This window comes from Equus quagga, chromosome 4, assembly GCF_021613505.1.
Source record: "Equus quagga isolate Etosha38 chromosome 4, UCLA_HA_Equagga_1.0, whole genome shotgun sequence".
Taxonomy (NCBI): Eukaryota; Metazoa; Chordata; class Mammalia; order Perissodactyla; family Equidae; genus Equus; species Equus quagga.
The window spans coordinates 2,695,242-2,712,751 of NC_060270.1; the positions used below are offsets into that span (position 1 = coordinate 2,695,242).

General features: G+C 41.8%; 1 protein-coding gene across 1 annotated transcript in view; it reads left to right on the forward strand.

Annotated features, from left to right (window-relative positions):
• EPHA6 (EPH receptor A6) overlaps positions 1–17,510 on the forward strand; it is a 721,750-nt gene that overhangs the window by 505,703 nt on the left and 198,537 nt on the right. Inside the window, exons 8-9 of the mRNA XM_046658947.1 lie at positions 35–105; positions 3,189–3,314. Coding sequence (XP_046514903.1) covers positions 35–105; positions 3,189–3,314 — 197 coding nt within the window. The remainder of the gene's footprint in view (positions 1–34; positions 106–3,188; positions 3,315–17,510) is intronic.

Consider the following 17,510-nt stretch of genomic DNA (forward strand, 5'->3'; position numbering starts at 1 on the left):
TCTTAAAATAAGATTCTATTTTCCTTTTTAAAAGGTGCCAATGGTACATAAAGGCCAAAATGAAGTCAGAAGAGAAGAGAAGAAACCACTTACAGAATGGGCATCGTAAGTAAGATGGTGGCTCCCTTCCCTTGTTTTATGTTGTTCCAGCACTTCAGGAGTTCATTTTAAAATTGTATTCGTTGAGTTGAGAAACTCCAAAAGAGTCACTTCCAACCTTTCAGCATTAAGACTTTTCATCTGGTTTCCAGGTTTGTTGGTGGAAATTGCACCTGCTTCTCATTAAATGATATTACCTTTTTCCTAATTCTACTTGCTGGAAAACAGGACAGACTGAATATGCTAAAAATACAAGATGACTGATCATGTCTAGTTATTTACCTCTCACAATGGCTCCAAACGTGAGTTGGTTTTATTTAGTGGAGCATTAGCCATAGAAATATTAAGCAATCTTTATTCCTTCTCATGGGGACTGTCATTTAAACATATAACAAATCAATTTACAATTCATTAACACTAAAAAAGAAAATCAGCTCTTTAACTCTTAGAATATGTATGAAACCCTTGAGCTGACTACAAGGTTATATTCGTTTGAAGGATCTCTTCCCAAGCAAGCTATAATTACCACTATAGTTGGTTTGATAATTGCCACTCTCTCCTCCCCACGCCCACCTCCACCTCTACCTCCAAATGGCAGATGACTTTGTCAAGACAGTTTCTCTGTCCTGAGACGCTGAACTAACAAGAAAGGGGTGTTCTCTGATTAACCACAGCATGGAGATCATATGTGAGGCAAGTGTTTAACTGTTTAAACTCATCTTCCACTTCAACTTAAGAAAAGGAATAAGAGACTTTTTGATCTATAGCACCCTCCAGGGGAGGGAAAGAATTTAACTGAGGAGATTATAAACTAGAAGGAGGGTTTAGGGCTGTTTCTAAGGCTCACATGATGTCTCAAAGAATGGTCCAAGGACCCTCTGCATCAGAATGTTGTGCCCTTGCTCACCAGAGTTCTGACTCAGAAGGTCGAAGGCAGGCCAGGACTTGGCGTTCTTCACAAGCTCTCCCAGGCTGTTGCTGCACAGTCAGTCTGAGGCTCCCTGCGCTGGCAGAGGAGGGAGAGCTGAGACAGCCGGCACCAGGATGGGAGGACCTGGAAAAGCTGTAAACAGATGCAGAGACCTGGATCCAGACAGCTGGACAGATGGCGTATGCTGGGCAACCTTAAGATTCACTATGGGGCGTTTAGTATTGAAATGCAGAGGAAAAAGATGCTCCTGAGGTATTTATTGTCTGTCTTCCAGCTAGCACTTTAGCATAAACTAAACCAGATGGGCCCAGCAAGAAGCAATGAAAATAACCAGAGGCAGCCAAGGAAGTGGAAGAAGATAACAAACCAGTGCTGAAGAAGGCAGGGATAAGTTAAATAAGGAGCCAGGTGTTCAAGACTGGAACTAGGTCTCAGTTGTTTTTCCTCTACTAATATTTGTTTATGAGGAAAAGAAAGTGACACTAACTGATCGATTTATTCTGCAGAAATGTGTATCACCTTAAGTGATTGAGTGGTTGAATTGTTAAGACCATGTATGATTTAATAAATGAAACCTGTTATCTGTGCCTACAGGAATGTTGTCAATGTGACCATATGTCCGATTAGATACCACTAGTCACCTAGCCTTAATCACCAGATTTGAGTTTATCTTATTCAATCCGAAATCACAATTCCTACAAAGTTACAAAATATGATATAGAGTATGAACTAGAGGCACCAATTCTCTCTTCTCCTTTCCTCCAGTCTAAATTTAAGGAAGTCAAGAAAAGCAGAGCATTTCAGAATCATTGTCAGGTCTAAGTTTGCCTAGAAATAGGCTTTATTGCTGCTGTTTTGAGAAGTCCTATCTTCTCGTGGGTGAGTACCCCATCCTAGAAGGCAGCAGGCAAGCAGTAATAAGAGAGGGTGGCAGACAGAGTCCTCACGAAGCAAGCAACTGCTAATAATGGGCCTTTCAGCTCCTCCTCTAAACTTGCCTTACCATCTTTTGTTTGTTGGCTTTTGAGATTTTCTTGCAAGAGCATGTTTCTAAGGAGATCTAGACCACACTTAACTCAGGATGTTATACGGCTTTCAAAATCTAGGAAGCAACAAACTAAGTATCATCCATATTGCCACAAATTTGCATTGATCTTTTAATTCCTGCTAATTTATATTCAATAAAGGTTTGCTGTGTGCTTATTACCTGTAAAACCATAGCTAAGGTATTTGGAAAAATGCAAAGATGCATAAGAAATGATCTCCTGTCCTCCAGGAGCTAGCAATCTAAGGTGGAAAGCAGAAACCGGTGAGTAGAACAGGGGACTGCCGTGGCAGTCGGTGACTTCTTCAGAAACTGAGGAAGTGCAAATGAACAGGCAACCACACCTTCCCGGTTTTCAGCCGCCCCTGTTCCTCATCCTAACTGCCAGAGGGCTGTGAGCACCACCCCCAACCAAGAAAGAGGAGCATCTACACAGCCAAGGACAGATATGCGCCTTTGAATGCCACCCTTCCCTCCAGGATAGACAAGGGGTCCTCTCCAGGAGCAGGTGCAGACTGGCAGTGGAAGCAGCTACAGGAACAGAGGAAATGGCCATGATCCTTAGTGTTCCTCCCTGTCACTGTGTGGCGTCTGTCCTTTACTGCCAGAGTTTCTGGAAAGGGAGAGACCACAGGACTGGGGCGGAGGTTCAGGAAAACCCAGTGCCCTAGAGTCTGAAGGATCCAGGAAGGACTCTAGGAGCTTGTTCTGGGGAAAGGCTTCTGCTCGTTTGCCCCCTGCCCTGACCACGCCCCGACCACTCCCTGAGCTAGATCAGACATGGAATACGTGGGTGGTGGTGGCTAAGTGAGCTGATTAAACTTTTTACAGAAATATAATAACAGTGTGTGTTCTGGAACCTGTCAGCTCACTCTTTAGGAAACCGCCAGTTCATTTTACATCAAAAGCTAGGTAATAAAATTTTGATTCCAAGTATTCAAATCTTTAATGGGGCAGGGGCAGGGGGATGGGACAAGAAGAGAAGAGAGAATTGAATTTAAGTAATTACCAGGAATGACTACTTCAGTACATCATCACTCCTCATTTTAAATATTCATAAGACGTGTGATTACTAAAATACTCCAGCTAATTCAGCCTTTTCTGTTGTTGCAGTACGCTTCCCAGGAGTTAAAACTTACATAGATCCAGATACGTACGAAGACCCATCGCTCGCAGTCCATGAATTTGCCAAGGAGATTGATCCCTCAAGGATTCGCATTGAGAGAGTCATTGGGGCAGGTAACGGAAAACCTACACTTTTGAAGATATAATTCCTTAATGGTTTTGTAACTGGTTTATTGACATGATGTTTTTAAATCTTACCGGTTTTAGTCGTTGAAAACATATAAGAAATGAGAAGTAGAATTATCATATGTATGTTTTATTTTTTAGGAAGCGTTCTAAGCACCCATATTCAGTTTCTAAACAATGGGGAAAAGCCACAAAAGTTATTTTTAACATCCTATAGTCTTCTTTCGGTATGAAGATAAATTACAATGAAACTAGAGATTTAGGAAATTATTTTGAAAATACACTTTCAGGAATCTGTCCTTGATTATTACAGATTTACTCAAGACCAGCATTTATAGACATATACTATAATTAGTATTCGTATTGATGACATTGAGGCTCTGCCAGATTCAGTAGTGTTCTGAGAATCATTGAGGATAAAGTTAGTTTCCATATGACTTTATATAATTGTAATGAAAATTATAATTTTCCCTATGTAGAATGTTTAAACACTCAGAACATTATATTATTGAACTATTCTGGGTAAATTCAAATTTATTGTGAATCAGCCCTCAAGAGTTTATTCTGCATTACTAAGAGCAGAGGCTAAGCGGGTGTAACAAGGAGGCCCCTGAGTGTTGATTCCTCTTTCCCATCTTTGACCCCAGGCGAATAGTCCACGCGGGCAGAGTAGCTGTCATTCAGGAGGCCTTGCAAGGAGCTGAGCTCCTTTGACTCTTTGCTCTGCCTTCCCCTAGCGTGTCATCCTCAGGATGGTCAAAGCTGGGTCACCAGCACATCTACCTTCCAGCCTGTGAGACGAAGGAAAGAGTTCAATCTCAAGTCAAAATTAACCTGGAAATTACAAACATATCTATTTGCGCCTCAGTGGTCCAAATACAATCATGTGGACGCACTTAAATGCAGGAGAGTTTGGAAATATAATCTCTGACCAGGCAGCTGTGCAGGCAGCTGACAAGGGGAAGGGAGGTATTAGTAAACAGAGAAGGGAGACTGCAGCCTGAAGGAGCATTGATCTCCTCTAGGCGCTGGATACCTGTGTAATCCTTTGGAGAGAGTAGAACACGGCAAAGCATGACAGTTCCAGCCAGGTAGTGTGTCTTTGCCAAGGCCAAAGAAAGTACCCGATTCTCCTTTGTCCGTTTCAAAGCCCTTCTTTGCCCGAAGGACCAGGTACATAATTTGCAGGGACGGGTGCAAAAATAGAAATGTAGAGTCCCTTGTTAAAACATTATAGAGAATTTCAGGACAGTGACCACAGAGCGTTAAACAAATGCAGGGCCGTCTGAACCCAAGGTTCTGCGTGAAGCTGCCACCCAGGAAGCTGACTCTGTCTCCCAGGTACACAGAGAACTAGCACTATTTCAGGAATTCCAGGGACCTCTGGAGACAGTCCTTCCTTCCAGCTCCTCATTCCCTCTCCCCAGCAGATCATTTCAGCTCCCGCCAGGCCAGGCCTCCCTCTGAAAGCTGACGCAAGAGTCCCGAACACCTGATCCTAATGCTCATGGCCGAAGAGGCTGTTTGATCAGAAAGAGTAAGAACCTAGGGTGAAACCAGACTCTCCGTCCTCCTCTGCTGAGCAGGAAGCCACACCAACAGCAGTGAAGGCAGACTGAAAGAGCGATGGTGTTATATCCATTTAGTTTACGGGTTCGTTTTGTTAAGACAGCAGAAGAATAGAGAAGAGAGAGGCTGAATAATTCCATTGCCCCTGTATTTGGCTTTCTTCCTCTGGCCGTGAGAAACGGTCGGGCGTCCTCTGACACTGCAGTGCTCAATACTCATGTAGATGGAACAGAAGCATTTTCTGTCTCACCACTTTGTGCATAAATTAAATGCCAATATCTGAAATCATAATGTTGAGAGATAAAATCAAGTATCTGACATGTAAACAAAGAAAAAAAGAAATTCAATTTTTCTGTAGTTTTTGTATTTTTTTAACCAAAATATAAATTTTGCCTGAAAAATATATAACAGATATTGCCAAAGCAAACCATAGCTATTAAGGAGACTATTTTAATATCATATTCCTCCTGCTTTGTCTAAATTCTAGCAAGTCACAATGGGATTCCTCTCATTTGGCAAATACAAAATATCTAAACTATGTAGTCAACCTGTACCTCAGTGTCGTTTTTTTTATATTTATTCTCTTTGACTATTTCAACTTTCAAATATGCTGAATGTCCTTCTACTGTCTGTTTTCAGAAAAATCACAGAAATAGAAATGCTTACAAGACAAAGCTATTGTGATATAACTTTCCTCCTTGTGCCCTGGCCAGTACTGCTGAGTTGGTTAGCTCCATTAGGTCAGGTTCCTAAAATTCTGTTTGCGTGTAGGAAAAAACTGGTGACTGTGTGGACATTTCCCACAGCAGCAGTGTGGAGAAAGCATTTTTCAGTCAAACGAAAGAATTAATAGAGTTGTGTAGTATCTATGGCATCCTTGCACAACTGGTTACTTGCCCAACTTGTTAGTGTAAATACTTTCCTTAGGTTGTCTCATATCCTTTACTTTTTCCCCACCTGTTTGATTGTTTCTTCTCAGACTCCGTTTCCTCATCAGCTGTGTACATTAGGTGAAGTGTAAAGTAATTGGCCCAGTGGCGGTGTAGATGCTGGACAGAGGTGGGGTGGAGTTGGGGCAATGGGAGAGAGAGACAATATAGGAGGCTTCGATCCTTGTCAGGTCTGATTAAGATGTTGAGAGTCACGATAGAGAGGGGTACCTAAATTCTCAATTCATTGCTGAGGAAAAATCCACAGACCTGCATGATTTTTGGTGAGGAAATAGTTAAGAATGGCTTCCAGGTTTCTAGTTGGGAAAAACAATATGTAATCAGTAAATATTTCTTAAATGTGTTATTAAAAAATGAACCCCAAAATAGCCACATTAAAATTTTAAGAAAGAAAAGAGCATAGAAAATGATATCACGCCTAACCCAGGGCATTTCTTAATACATTCACTGAAAAATGTTTATTACGTGGCTGCTATCTACTTATAGAAAGGTACCGTGCTATTTTGTTTTTCCGTATTAAGTCACTCTGCTTATTAAAGACATACATATTCAACCTGTCTTCCACAACCTTTGTCCTGGGATTTTCAACTTTATAACCATCCAAATATTCCATGACAAATCCTTAGAAAATTTAATATATCTCTTAAAATGTATATTTTATATATACTCTTAAAATTCTCTATTTTTCACTGTAAATTTTACTGTTTTTTAAATGAGTTTTCTAGGACACGTTTTTTTGTATATCCCTATTCTGTTTAATAGTGGCAGCTCATCTTTGTTCATCAATACAGGCCTGAATTTCCATGAAAATGCACATTTCCATTTAAATGAAGTGAGCAGCTCTCTTGCATAGGAGACTATCAAGATCATCCATCTCCTTTGGCTTTTTGCATCACAAAATGAAATCCCATGGCCAGAGGACTGTGGAAAAGAAATTCTCAGGCGAAAAGAGCCAAGTCAGATTAGGGTAGAATCATTATTTCACATGTATCTTGAGAGATAATGAGCAAACTGGTAAACTGCGTTTTAATCCTGGGCTGGGAAAGGTCACTGAAAGACTACCCTTGTTTCAGGGCGGTGCTGAACCGAAACCGTTATCAGAAAAACTTGCCTAGCAGCGTATCTATAATTTTGAAATATTATTCCATTGAAAAAAATCATTCTTGTGTCTCTAAATCCAAGGGCACCTTCTTATGCCCGACCTTCCCTCTTTCCCTAGTCTCATGGAAATGCACAGCGTCTCCCCGTCGCTTATATTCCATCCCTTTATCTACACAAAACTCATTATTGCCTCCACTGTCAGCCTGCTCTTCTGTTAGGTTAGTGTCACTGCATTTCTTCTCTTCAGAGAATAGTCAGGAAGTTTTAACTGTTGGTTTCTCAGCAGTCATCGGCAGGTAGAAGAAAGTCAGAAGGACCACAAAAAGGTTATAAAAAGTGCGTGTCAAACTAGCAATTTGTTCAGGTTATTTGGCTCCGTTGTTGCTCCCGCATTTAGGTCGTTTAGCTCCTGGTTACACACGAAGCTGTGCAGGGAAAAACGCTCACTCTGTGCTCCTCTCCTGACTCCCCCATCCCCCAGCCAGCTTCTCCTCTCTACTCCAGGATCCATTACTTTTCGTTGTCTTAAAGAAACTCTCTCACCCCCTTTATTATTTCTGTTCCTCTCCTACAGATGATTTTATCAGCTGACTGTCTTGCAAGATTACTGTAAGGATTAGACATGACACATACTGAGGATCTGCCATACCACAGGCATTCAGTAAGAGGGTGGGGACACGACTGTTAGGCTGAAAGTAAAAACAGTTTTTATATTTAGTTGAGATGTCTGAGAAGAATGACTCTCCATGTCCAGCCCTCAAAATACTTTATGACATGAATATCTGCCCATGTAGAATTCAAAAGTCAATGCCTTCAGTAACTTAGGGATATCTATGGTTTTCAGAGTTAGTTCAAAATTAGTAATTAAAAATTGTTTCATTTTTGTCAGTACATTGAGCTATACCCATATCAACAAAGTCTTTTCTTTTTTATTTTTAAACAAAGTCAAAACTTACTTTCCCCTATGTCTTATGAGGTTTGATTTATTATATATGTGTTTATTTTTTCTTTAAACTTAACAAGCCATGTGATGAAATCAATTTAAAACAAGAAAATTCATTTCAATATCTTAATATAAAGTTATTGTAAATTATCTCACGTATGCATTTCTCAATCTTACAAGCTGCCTCATCATTTAGTTATTTGATGAATACTTATTTAATAAATGAGTAAATAAATGAATAACTGAAAGCATATAGAATTATTTCTAAGTAATTATTTTAAATGACTGTCTGGTTATCAACAGAAATCTTCTGTGGAGTATAAGTTAAAGTACAACTCAATTAAAAGAATATGAAATCCAATGCATAATTTATACAAAATAAAAATGACAGAAGAGCAAATCTATAGAAGACAATTGTGAATTATATTGCAATACTTTATATCAATAATTTGCTTGATAAATTAAACTAAAAGTATAGAACTTATTATATACCTTATTTACATAGTAAAATACAGAATCTTACAGAAAAGCTTACATTGAGACTTTATTTTTCTATTGAGTTTGTATAACAGACAAGGTAATGTTGATGAGTTTTTTTATAACTTACAAAGAACTTATTAATTTTTCAAACTTTTGTCCTTTGTCTTTTTCTTCTAATTTGTGTATTGCTAAAATATTTGGTGAAATAAAGGAAACTTGATACCTATTTTCAAAAAGTACTCCAAGGAGACAGGAGAAGCCTGGGTACATCTTTTATAGAAAGAAAAAAATAAAAATAATGCTACAGTCTCTTCAGGCAGAGGCAGAGGACGGAAAAGAAGACTCGTACATCGAGAAAAGAAGACTCGTACATCGACAATTTTTACTCTGTATTGCTTATAGCATGTGAGTTATCACTTGCTACAAAACAAATTACCCTAAAACTTAAAACAAGAACACTTGCTGTCTCACGGGTTCTATGGGTGAGGAATTCCGGCTCCGCTTGGCTCTGCAGGTGTGCTCACAGGGTCGCAGTCCAGGTCTCACGTGGGGCCCCCCTGGGCCAGGATCCACTCCCAAGCTCATTTGTGTGGCTGCCGTCAGGACACACTTCCTTGAGGGCTGTTGCCCTGAGGGCCTTAATTCTGAACTGCCTCTTGGCTGGAGAGCGCTCTGAGATTCCTGCCATCGGGGCCTCTCCAACATGGTAGCTTATTTCCTTAGAGCCAACAAGAGGGTCTGCCAGCAAGATAGAAGTCGCAATCTTTTGCAACCTACTCATGGAAGTGACATCACCACATCACCTTTGCCATAATCTGTTGATTCTGGGTATGATACTAGGTCCAGCCCACACTGAGGGAGTTGGGGGTCACCCAAGGTCTTGAATACCTGGATGCAGGGGTCATTGCAAGTCACCTTAGAAGTCTGCCTACCACATAGAGCAATTTTCCAAACTCAAACCTCACTTGGAGTTTTATGTTGGATATGAATATGTTAAAGATGGCGGGCTCTTATTCAGAAAACAATCTAGGGAGTGAGTTTGGATAAAAATTGGATGCAGTTCTGAATTTCTCTCCTGTTAAAAAGTAAAAGCTGTTTATGCTCTGCTATTGTTTAGCACCACCACACACTTGTAACGCTGCCTGAGAGACCACGTGTGCTCCACGTGGGTGAACAGTAAGACGTGAATTAAGGCCATGAGTATGCTTGTGTGATTTGTCTATGTCATACTAAGTCCATCCAGCATCAGGTAATTAGTCGATTGTTCCCAGAGTGACACTTGTGTTCTCAATGTAGTTGTCTGTGTGTCTTAGCTAATGACTTTTGTCTTTGTAGACCATCCCTGTTATCTATTGCTGTGTAACAAACCATCCCAAAACTAAATGTCTTCAAATAATAATGATTTCATTTGCTCATAATTCTGTGGGTCAGCGATTTTGGGCTGGTCTCAGCTGGAGCTGGGGGTTTTGTCCTCCGGTCTCAGCTGGGGTCACTCCTGAGCTGTGGCTCAGCTGGACGGGGTTGCTGTGAGGTGGTTGGTCTTGGAGAATCTGAGCAGGAATGACTTATCCCTGCTCCATGTGGCTTCTCTGCCAGCAACAGGCTAGATGCGACAGTCTCAAGGCACTGTTCTAAGCACATGAGAGACAGATGTAAGGCCTTGTGGGCCTTGGCTCTGAGTTCCTACAACATAATTCTGACACTTCGTGTTGATCAAAGCAAGTCACAAGGCCAGGCCAGATTTAACAAGGTGGAGTGAGACATAGGTTCTGCCTCTTGAGGAGAGGAGCAGCAGAGCCACAGTGCACTGGGGCGTGCATACAGAGTTGGGAGGAATTTGTGGTCATGTTTTACAACACATAGCTGGTAGTTTAAAAAAACAAAGTGAATCATTATTTTTCAAGCCTGGTATGGATAACAGATTGCAAATTTATTTCCCATTTTTGTCTCTTAGGCCATTTTTGCTTTTTACTCCTAATGAACGATGTTCATGTTTTCGTTGTTTAGTGACCACTTATTTATCTGCCTGGGATAGGAACTATGAGGTTTACAACAATGAAAAATAAAGGAGCTCAGGCTCAGGAGGGAAGCTGTGGAAAATGTAAGACATAAGGTAGAGCAGAGAAGAAGAAAGGCCAAGGTGGAAAGAAGAAGCGTCATAAGTGAACAAATCATATATATAAATCACCATTAAAAACGAAAGAATGTAGAGATCACTGCAGACTAAGCCATCAGATCACAGGGGGACCCGGCGTTTGGACACATTCTTACAGGTAAGGAACGCCAAGATGAGGCAAGGGCAGTTTGGACAGAGGAAGAGAGACGGAAGTGGTAGAATAAGACGCGTGAAGAGGAATTCTGGGCAATTTCAGGAGTTTTAGAGTTTGACAACACTGGCTATTTATTGTACCTAATTTCTCTTCAAAGACTAGGCTTTTCCCTTTTCTTGACACAAATGTAACTCTATCCCTGCTTCTTGGCTATTAGTAATGGTTAGTGCCTTTTTAGTTTAGTGGCTTTTTAGTTTTTAATGACATATAAAGTTTAAAATAATCAAAGACAAGAAGAATGATTTTTTCTTTTACTGGGCAAGTAATAAAAATAAAATGCCTTTGCTACTTCATGATTGTCGTGAGAAGCAAATGAGGTAAAGTGGATTCTATCCGACCATCCAAGCTTTATCAGAAAGTGTTCATTACCTCACCCAGCAGTCCATTCGCTTCCGAAAAGTCCCAATAGATGGAGAATCTTTGTGAGTGAAAATGTGCTTCCTCAAACACTGTGTGTAATCTTATAGCACTACCCACTGGTACTTGTTCTGCAGAATTGAACTTATACAGAGTAAGCCTAATCCTTCGACCATAGACCATCACCCTTCCAATAGTTGAAGACAACGTGTGAACCTCGTTAATCTTTCTTTTCCAGTCTAAATTGTCTAAACCTTTCAACCATTTCCATCTGCTCTGATTTCTGGATACTTCATCATTCTGGTAACCTTCCTCTGGAGAACGACAGTTTTTCTCAGTCTTTTCAGATTTGAACCCAATGTTCCAAATAGTTTCGAATCAATGCAGAAAACACTGGGCCAGCCCCTTTCCTGCTGTGCCTCGGTTATTGCAGCCTGAGTTTGCATTTCCTTTGCGAACAGCTGCCACACACTGTTGGCACAGGGAGAGCTCACTACTGGCCAGTCCCCGGGGGTCTTTCCCAGATGAGTCGATATTAAGCCAGACCTGTTTCTGTGCTTGTCTGACTGACATTATGATGCTCAGTGCAAGGCTCTATTGTATTTATACACCCATACCATATCTCTATATAAACCACATATATTCTCTATCTATCCAAATTTATATGTGCCTTTTCATATTCCCACTTTGTAAATATTCCTATTAAGTTTCCTCATGGTTCTACAGGTGAATTTTCCTACACTGTTCCTGTCCTTCTCCAGCTCAGTTAGATCAGCCGGTTCAATTTCCGGTATCATCCGTGAGTTGTTCTGCCTTGTAGGTTGGCTGTGTCTGTCTGTCATAACTGAGCTCAGCATTCCCTGCCCTCTCCAGTTTCTTCTTCATTGGGGTAACTGTGTTTGCACTGTTGGAATTCTGTATTTTATAGATACCTATCTCTCACTTGTTGTAGAATCTCTGATCATGAAATAGTACCCAATCCATGTACATTTTTTAAACTCCCACCCTAAAGTTTAATATCTGCAATGTGGCCAGGGCTTTTTTCCTGGAATGTTAGGTATTTTAAAGTGAAAATGGTCAGTTTTCCCCAAATTGCCACGCCTTATACTTCCTGGGTCTTTATTCAGAACTAAGGCCAGATAACAGTTCCTGTTGACTTTTTGAAAGATGGAAACAGCAGCGAGGCAGGTATTTCCTTATTGCTTTCACAGGGGAGAAAATAAACTCACAGAATGGGAAAGTGTGTTACGTGAGGACTGCTTAGACTTGGAGCACGTGGGCTTTCCATGTTGTCTAATTCGGCTCTTTGTGTACGTGGAAACCTTTGATATTCTGTTCCTGCCAGAATCTCTCCTATGTTTCTCTGCCTTGCTTCATCCTATCAGGAAAGGTAGTCTCTCTCTGATATTAGCAGTCGGCAAGAGTTACTAGATGTTTGCATGTTTGAAGCAAGCTTTGCACATATGATCATCTCCTTCAGTCCTCACAACACTAAGAATCACGAGAGTCATATATGTATATTTTGCAGACAAGGAAACTAAGGCTTAGAGAGATTAAGGTACTTGGTCAAAGTGAACCAGCTTATAAATAATAAAGCCAGCTTCAACCCCACAGTAGTCAGAGTTCAGAGCCCACAGTCTTATTAACCACGACTTTATCACACATAGCCTTTTATATTTGTGAATCTAATCTCAGTTCCATGAAGGAATTTCCTCCATGAAGCAATCTTCTTCTGGGACTTGTGCAATTGCTATTTCTTAAACCATCCTTCATTACCACAATCTCGACCTATCCTCGGTGAATTTGGCTATGTTCTTTGCTTTCATTCCAGTCATGTGTCGGTCTGTCTGTCAACAGTCACTTCCCAGCTCCATGATTTGCAGGGGTAGAGTGGATCACCACTGCCACCACCTCCTAACTGTGCGCGTACAGATCCACTGAGAAACCAAGTGCCTTGGCAGGACCAGCATTAATGTGGATGTTGACTGTGTCATGAGGTCATTCTTCAGGGCGAGATCACAAATTTCCCTCTTTTGAGGTATGGTTCACGTGCTCTTATAAGCCACATCAGCAAACTCTGTCATCTATGCCTTCGAAACGTCTCCCAGAATCTAACCATTTTTTACTTCTTCACAGCTACAACCCTAGCCCTACCCACCAACGTCGCTCCTGGCTCCTTCTCCTACCTTCCCCTCTGTGGTATGTTCTCCACACATAGCATGGAAGAACCCTTGAAATGTGAGCCAGGTTCTGTTTCTCTTGCCTCAAAATCCTCCAGTCACTTCTTGACTCATTCAGAGTAAAGGCTGCTCCCCTCCCTAGCTGCCTCTTCAGCTTCACAGCCCACCACCTCTAACTCGCTCAGCTCTGGGAAGGAGCATTCCTCGCTCGTCTTCAAACATTCCTCACGCACCCCCATCGCGAGACCTTTGTACCTGATGTCCATCTGACTGCAAGGCTCTTAGCTCTGGTAATGCCACAGCTCCTGCCTCACTCCCTACTCCTCCAGCCTCAGGGGACATGGGACTCCTCAGGGACACCTGTGAGGACGCTTGTGAAGAAGCAGCCTTCTCCCATGCTCCTTCCCCACACCTGGTCTTTCCCTGCTCAGTTATCACCAGCTGACTTGTATTTGTTTTGTTTCATTGTTCTATTGTCTGTCTCCCTCTTTGTGTCTCTTCTTCAGTGCTATACCCTCAGCCCTTTCAACAATACTTGGCATGTCGTAGGTGCTACAAAACTTTAATGAGTGGGTAGAATTTACAGTTTACAAAAATGATGAAAGTCATCCATTAAATGACTTTTATCCTCAAAAGGGTTGTAGCCTTGTGGAGGATTGGGTGAGGGGAACAAGGTAGAAATTCTCCTTATACATTCCCAGGGTAAGTGTTGGGAGGGAGGCAGGATAAGGATGCACCAGCCCCTCAGAGGCAAGGCAGGCGAGTAAAATTGAGAGATGAGGGAAGGCCGACCCAGAGATGGCTTCATCCTGCAGATACTGAAGAGCAATGAAGAATGTTAGGAGAATTACACAGTCAGATTTGTAATTAAAATGACCTCTCGAATGTCTTCTGGAGGAAGCTTTCAATAAGCAGTGGTTGGCAGCAGAGAAACCAGCAAGAATTCAGGAACTTGTGAGAGCTGCACACACAGAACAAGTCTTGGTTTTCTGACCAGTGTGACTGAGAGGAAGAATACAGGGATCTTCAGGAGAAGATTTGACATGTTGAGATCTATGTGGAAGAATCCAGTAGCTTCTGAGTCTAGGCTATTTTGTTGTTGTTTTTGTTTGTGACTATATTCTGAATCCTCAATTTTAGCGAGTTTTCAGTTCTAAGTATGTACTTTATGTTTAGATGTTATGACAATGATTTCTACAAAAAGGTGAAAAGCACTATTCTCTTGATATAGTAGATGACACTTCATTACCCGTCACCTGTACTCCTGTGCAGAAAGGAAATGCCTGAGACGCTATAGAGATTAGTTCCAGTGCAGAGCCCGGCCGGTGGGAAGCGAATCCACACCACGCAGCGCCTGTTTTCTAAACGCGCGGGACCAGGTCAGCAAGAGGGAAGTGGAAAGTGAATTCTTGCCAGAGTGGGCGGGAGTGTTCTGCTGGAGGAAGCTGTGAGTAAAGTTCAGAGGGCTCTCCCCAGCTCCACGCTGGGGGCTGGCCCAGTCGCTGCAGAGGTCAATACCTGGCTAAGGATAGAAAAACGAGGAGGTAGGGAAGAGAGTTAAACTTCATTTGTTAAAAAGTAAATTTGCAAAAACAATAAATGTGGTTGTTGTCTTACATTCAGCGTGTAGCCTCTCAGGGTCCGCTTGTTGGTTGATAGGACAAACGTCCACAGGGCTGGAGAACAGTGACACCTTGTACTTTACTCTGTGGAGTGTGTCAGCACTCTCTGCAAAAGCAATAGTCAAAATTTTAACTTTTAAAACAAAGTGACTTGAATTAAAGAAAATAGAAAGTCTTGTAGTGAAAAGCACAAGCCACCACTCCTGCCCTGCCCCATCCAGCTCCTGGTCCTGCTCCTTGGGCAGTCCTTCTTAGCCGACCCTGCGTTTCCATTCGGATGGTTGCTTCCACGTCCACCTCAAGGTCAGACATCATCCATAGATTTAGCTTCCTTACGACACCCACCTCTCCTCTCAATATGGCTGCCACCTTGGTAATCGATGCTATCTTTATAACATTAAATATCATACTCGTCTCTATATATTATTTGAACAACTACAGGGACTATTCTTAATACTTATGGTAGTTTCTTACCTATAATCAAAATGGAAATGTAAGTTGTTTCCCAAGTACTGTACTAATGTTTGTGCCCTTTCTGCTAAGATTTCTGATGTGGGAGCTCTGCGTAGTCAGACGTCGTTTTCTGCTGAGCTGGGAGGCAAGAACGGTGTGGCCTCTCTGAACCTGACTGCTGAATTGTGCAGGTGCTTTCTGACGAGGCCACCTTCTCCAGAGTGGGTTTGCTCTTCTGCGTCCTCTTGATGTTGCTCCTGAAATTCACGGCTGAGCTTCTCTAGAGCAGGGCTCAGCAAACCATGGTGCACCGCCCAGACTGCCTGTTTTGCTGGGATGCGGCCACACCCATCTGTCTACTTATTGTCTACAACTGCCCTCCCTGCGACTGCAGAATTAACGAGTTGCAAAAAAGTTGGAATTTTCTGCAAGCCTAAAACTGTCATCATCTGGCCCTTGATAGGAAAAGTTTGCCACCCTGTGCTCTAGGCCACTCCAGACCAGAGCATCATTCAGTGTATCCAGGCTCTGCCACATGAGCGACTGCCTTCAGGAAGCCTGCTCTCTGCTTCCATTTGCACTGAAGCATGGGTCTCATCCTTTCTCCTGGTCACTTATCTAAGTTGGAGCCTCTGTTTCCTGTATCCTGTGGTCTTTCTGTTTACCATCTTCATTTTGCCAGAACAAATCCTCCATTGGTTTCCTCACTAAGAGTGGAGAGTTTGCAGAGCAATTACATTTTCTGAGTTCTTTTAAATCTGAAAATGTTTTTTCAATAAATACAATAAATAATTAGTCAGGGCGTAGACTTGTAAGTTGAAGACACTTTTCCCTCTGAATTTTAAAGGCATTGCTCCGCGGTCTTGTAGCGGGCGGCCCTGCTGCTGGCCCCTCCAGGCCTGGGGGCTCTGCCTTGGCGTTCCGCATTGAGGAGCTGCGCACACTGAGGCTCCTTCACTGTGGGACGTGAGCACTTTGAAAATCTTCAGTATTATTTCTATGTGATTTTCCTCACTTGAGTTCTCTTTATTCTCTGTGGAATTCCTGTTGGTCATTTATGAAACCCCTGGATTGAGTTTTTACCATCTTAATCATTAAACTCAATTTTCGGTGTTTGGGTTTGTTCTTTGTAAATGTAGATTTGTTCCAGGTATCTCTCTAACTTTCTTATTCTTTCTTTCTTTTAGCATACAGGTCTTTCTTGACAGATGAACTGTCTTGTCACACATCATCACTGTTCCTCCTGGTGTCCTTGTCTCTGTTTTATTGTCTTTGCCTCTCTTTCACGTTAGGGACTCTTCTCACATGTGGGGTGATCCTGGCTTTCCATCGTTTCACTGAGGTGCTGCTGGGGGCTCTGGGTGAGAATGCAGGCATGTCAACCTTGAGTGGTTAGGGGGCTATTTCTTGGAGATACTCGAATGCCGATATGCAGTTTTAATTTTCCCTGGGAATATTCATTTTTTTCTAGAAAGGAATCTTTTGCCATTTTGTGGGAATTAGTGGTCAACTCTTCCTTGTAAAACTTTCAGACTACACTCTTGCCCCGTTTGGGGCCCATGCCTCTCTCCTGCCCTTGGCCATAGTGGGTGCATCTAAGCCAGGAGTCCATCCGTGGTTCCGCCACGTTAATTTCTCTCCTTTCTACAAAAGCAATCCGTTGCCTTGCTTTGTATTCCCCACTATACCCATTAGTCCTCCCTGATCACTCTCCATCTTCAAAAACTTGCTGAGCTCTCATCCACTGAGTCTCATCCCTTGTCCTCTGTCCTACAGGGCAACACCTGGTGTTTTCTTTTTTCTGTTACTAGAGGGGCATCAGAGAGGGGATGAAATAAGCATGCTTTGTGCTACATCTTTAACCAGAAGCCAGGCCTACTGTGTTTTCAATGCTCATACCTCAAAAATAAATATACTCTTCTAATGTCTTCTAATATATATTGATTTCTGACTCTCAAAATTTATTTGATTAAATAAAACATAAAAGCAAGTGATGGATGGAGAAATAGGCTGATCTATTTTTATCTCAAGATAGCACTAGTGTGTAGAAATACCAGTTTTATAATATCTCAAATAAAAATGTCTCCATATATGCAGACTAAATGGAATATATTTTACTCTTTAGTTGTGGGTTTTTTTTTTCTGACAGTTGTTCTTTTCTAATCTAAAGGAAACATAGCATCCATGACAGGTGGCACA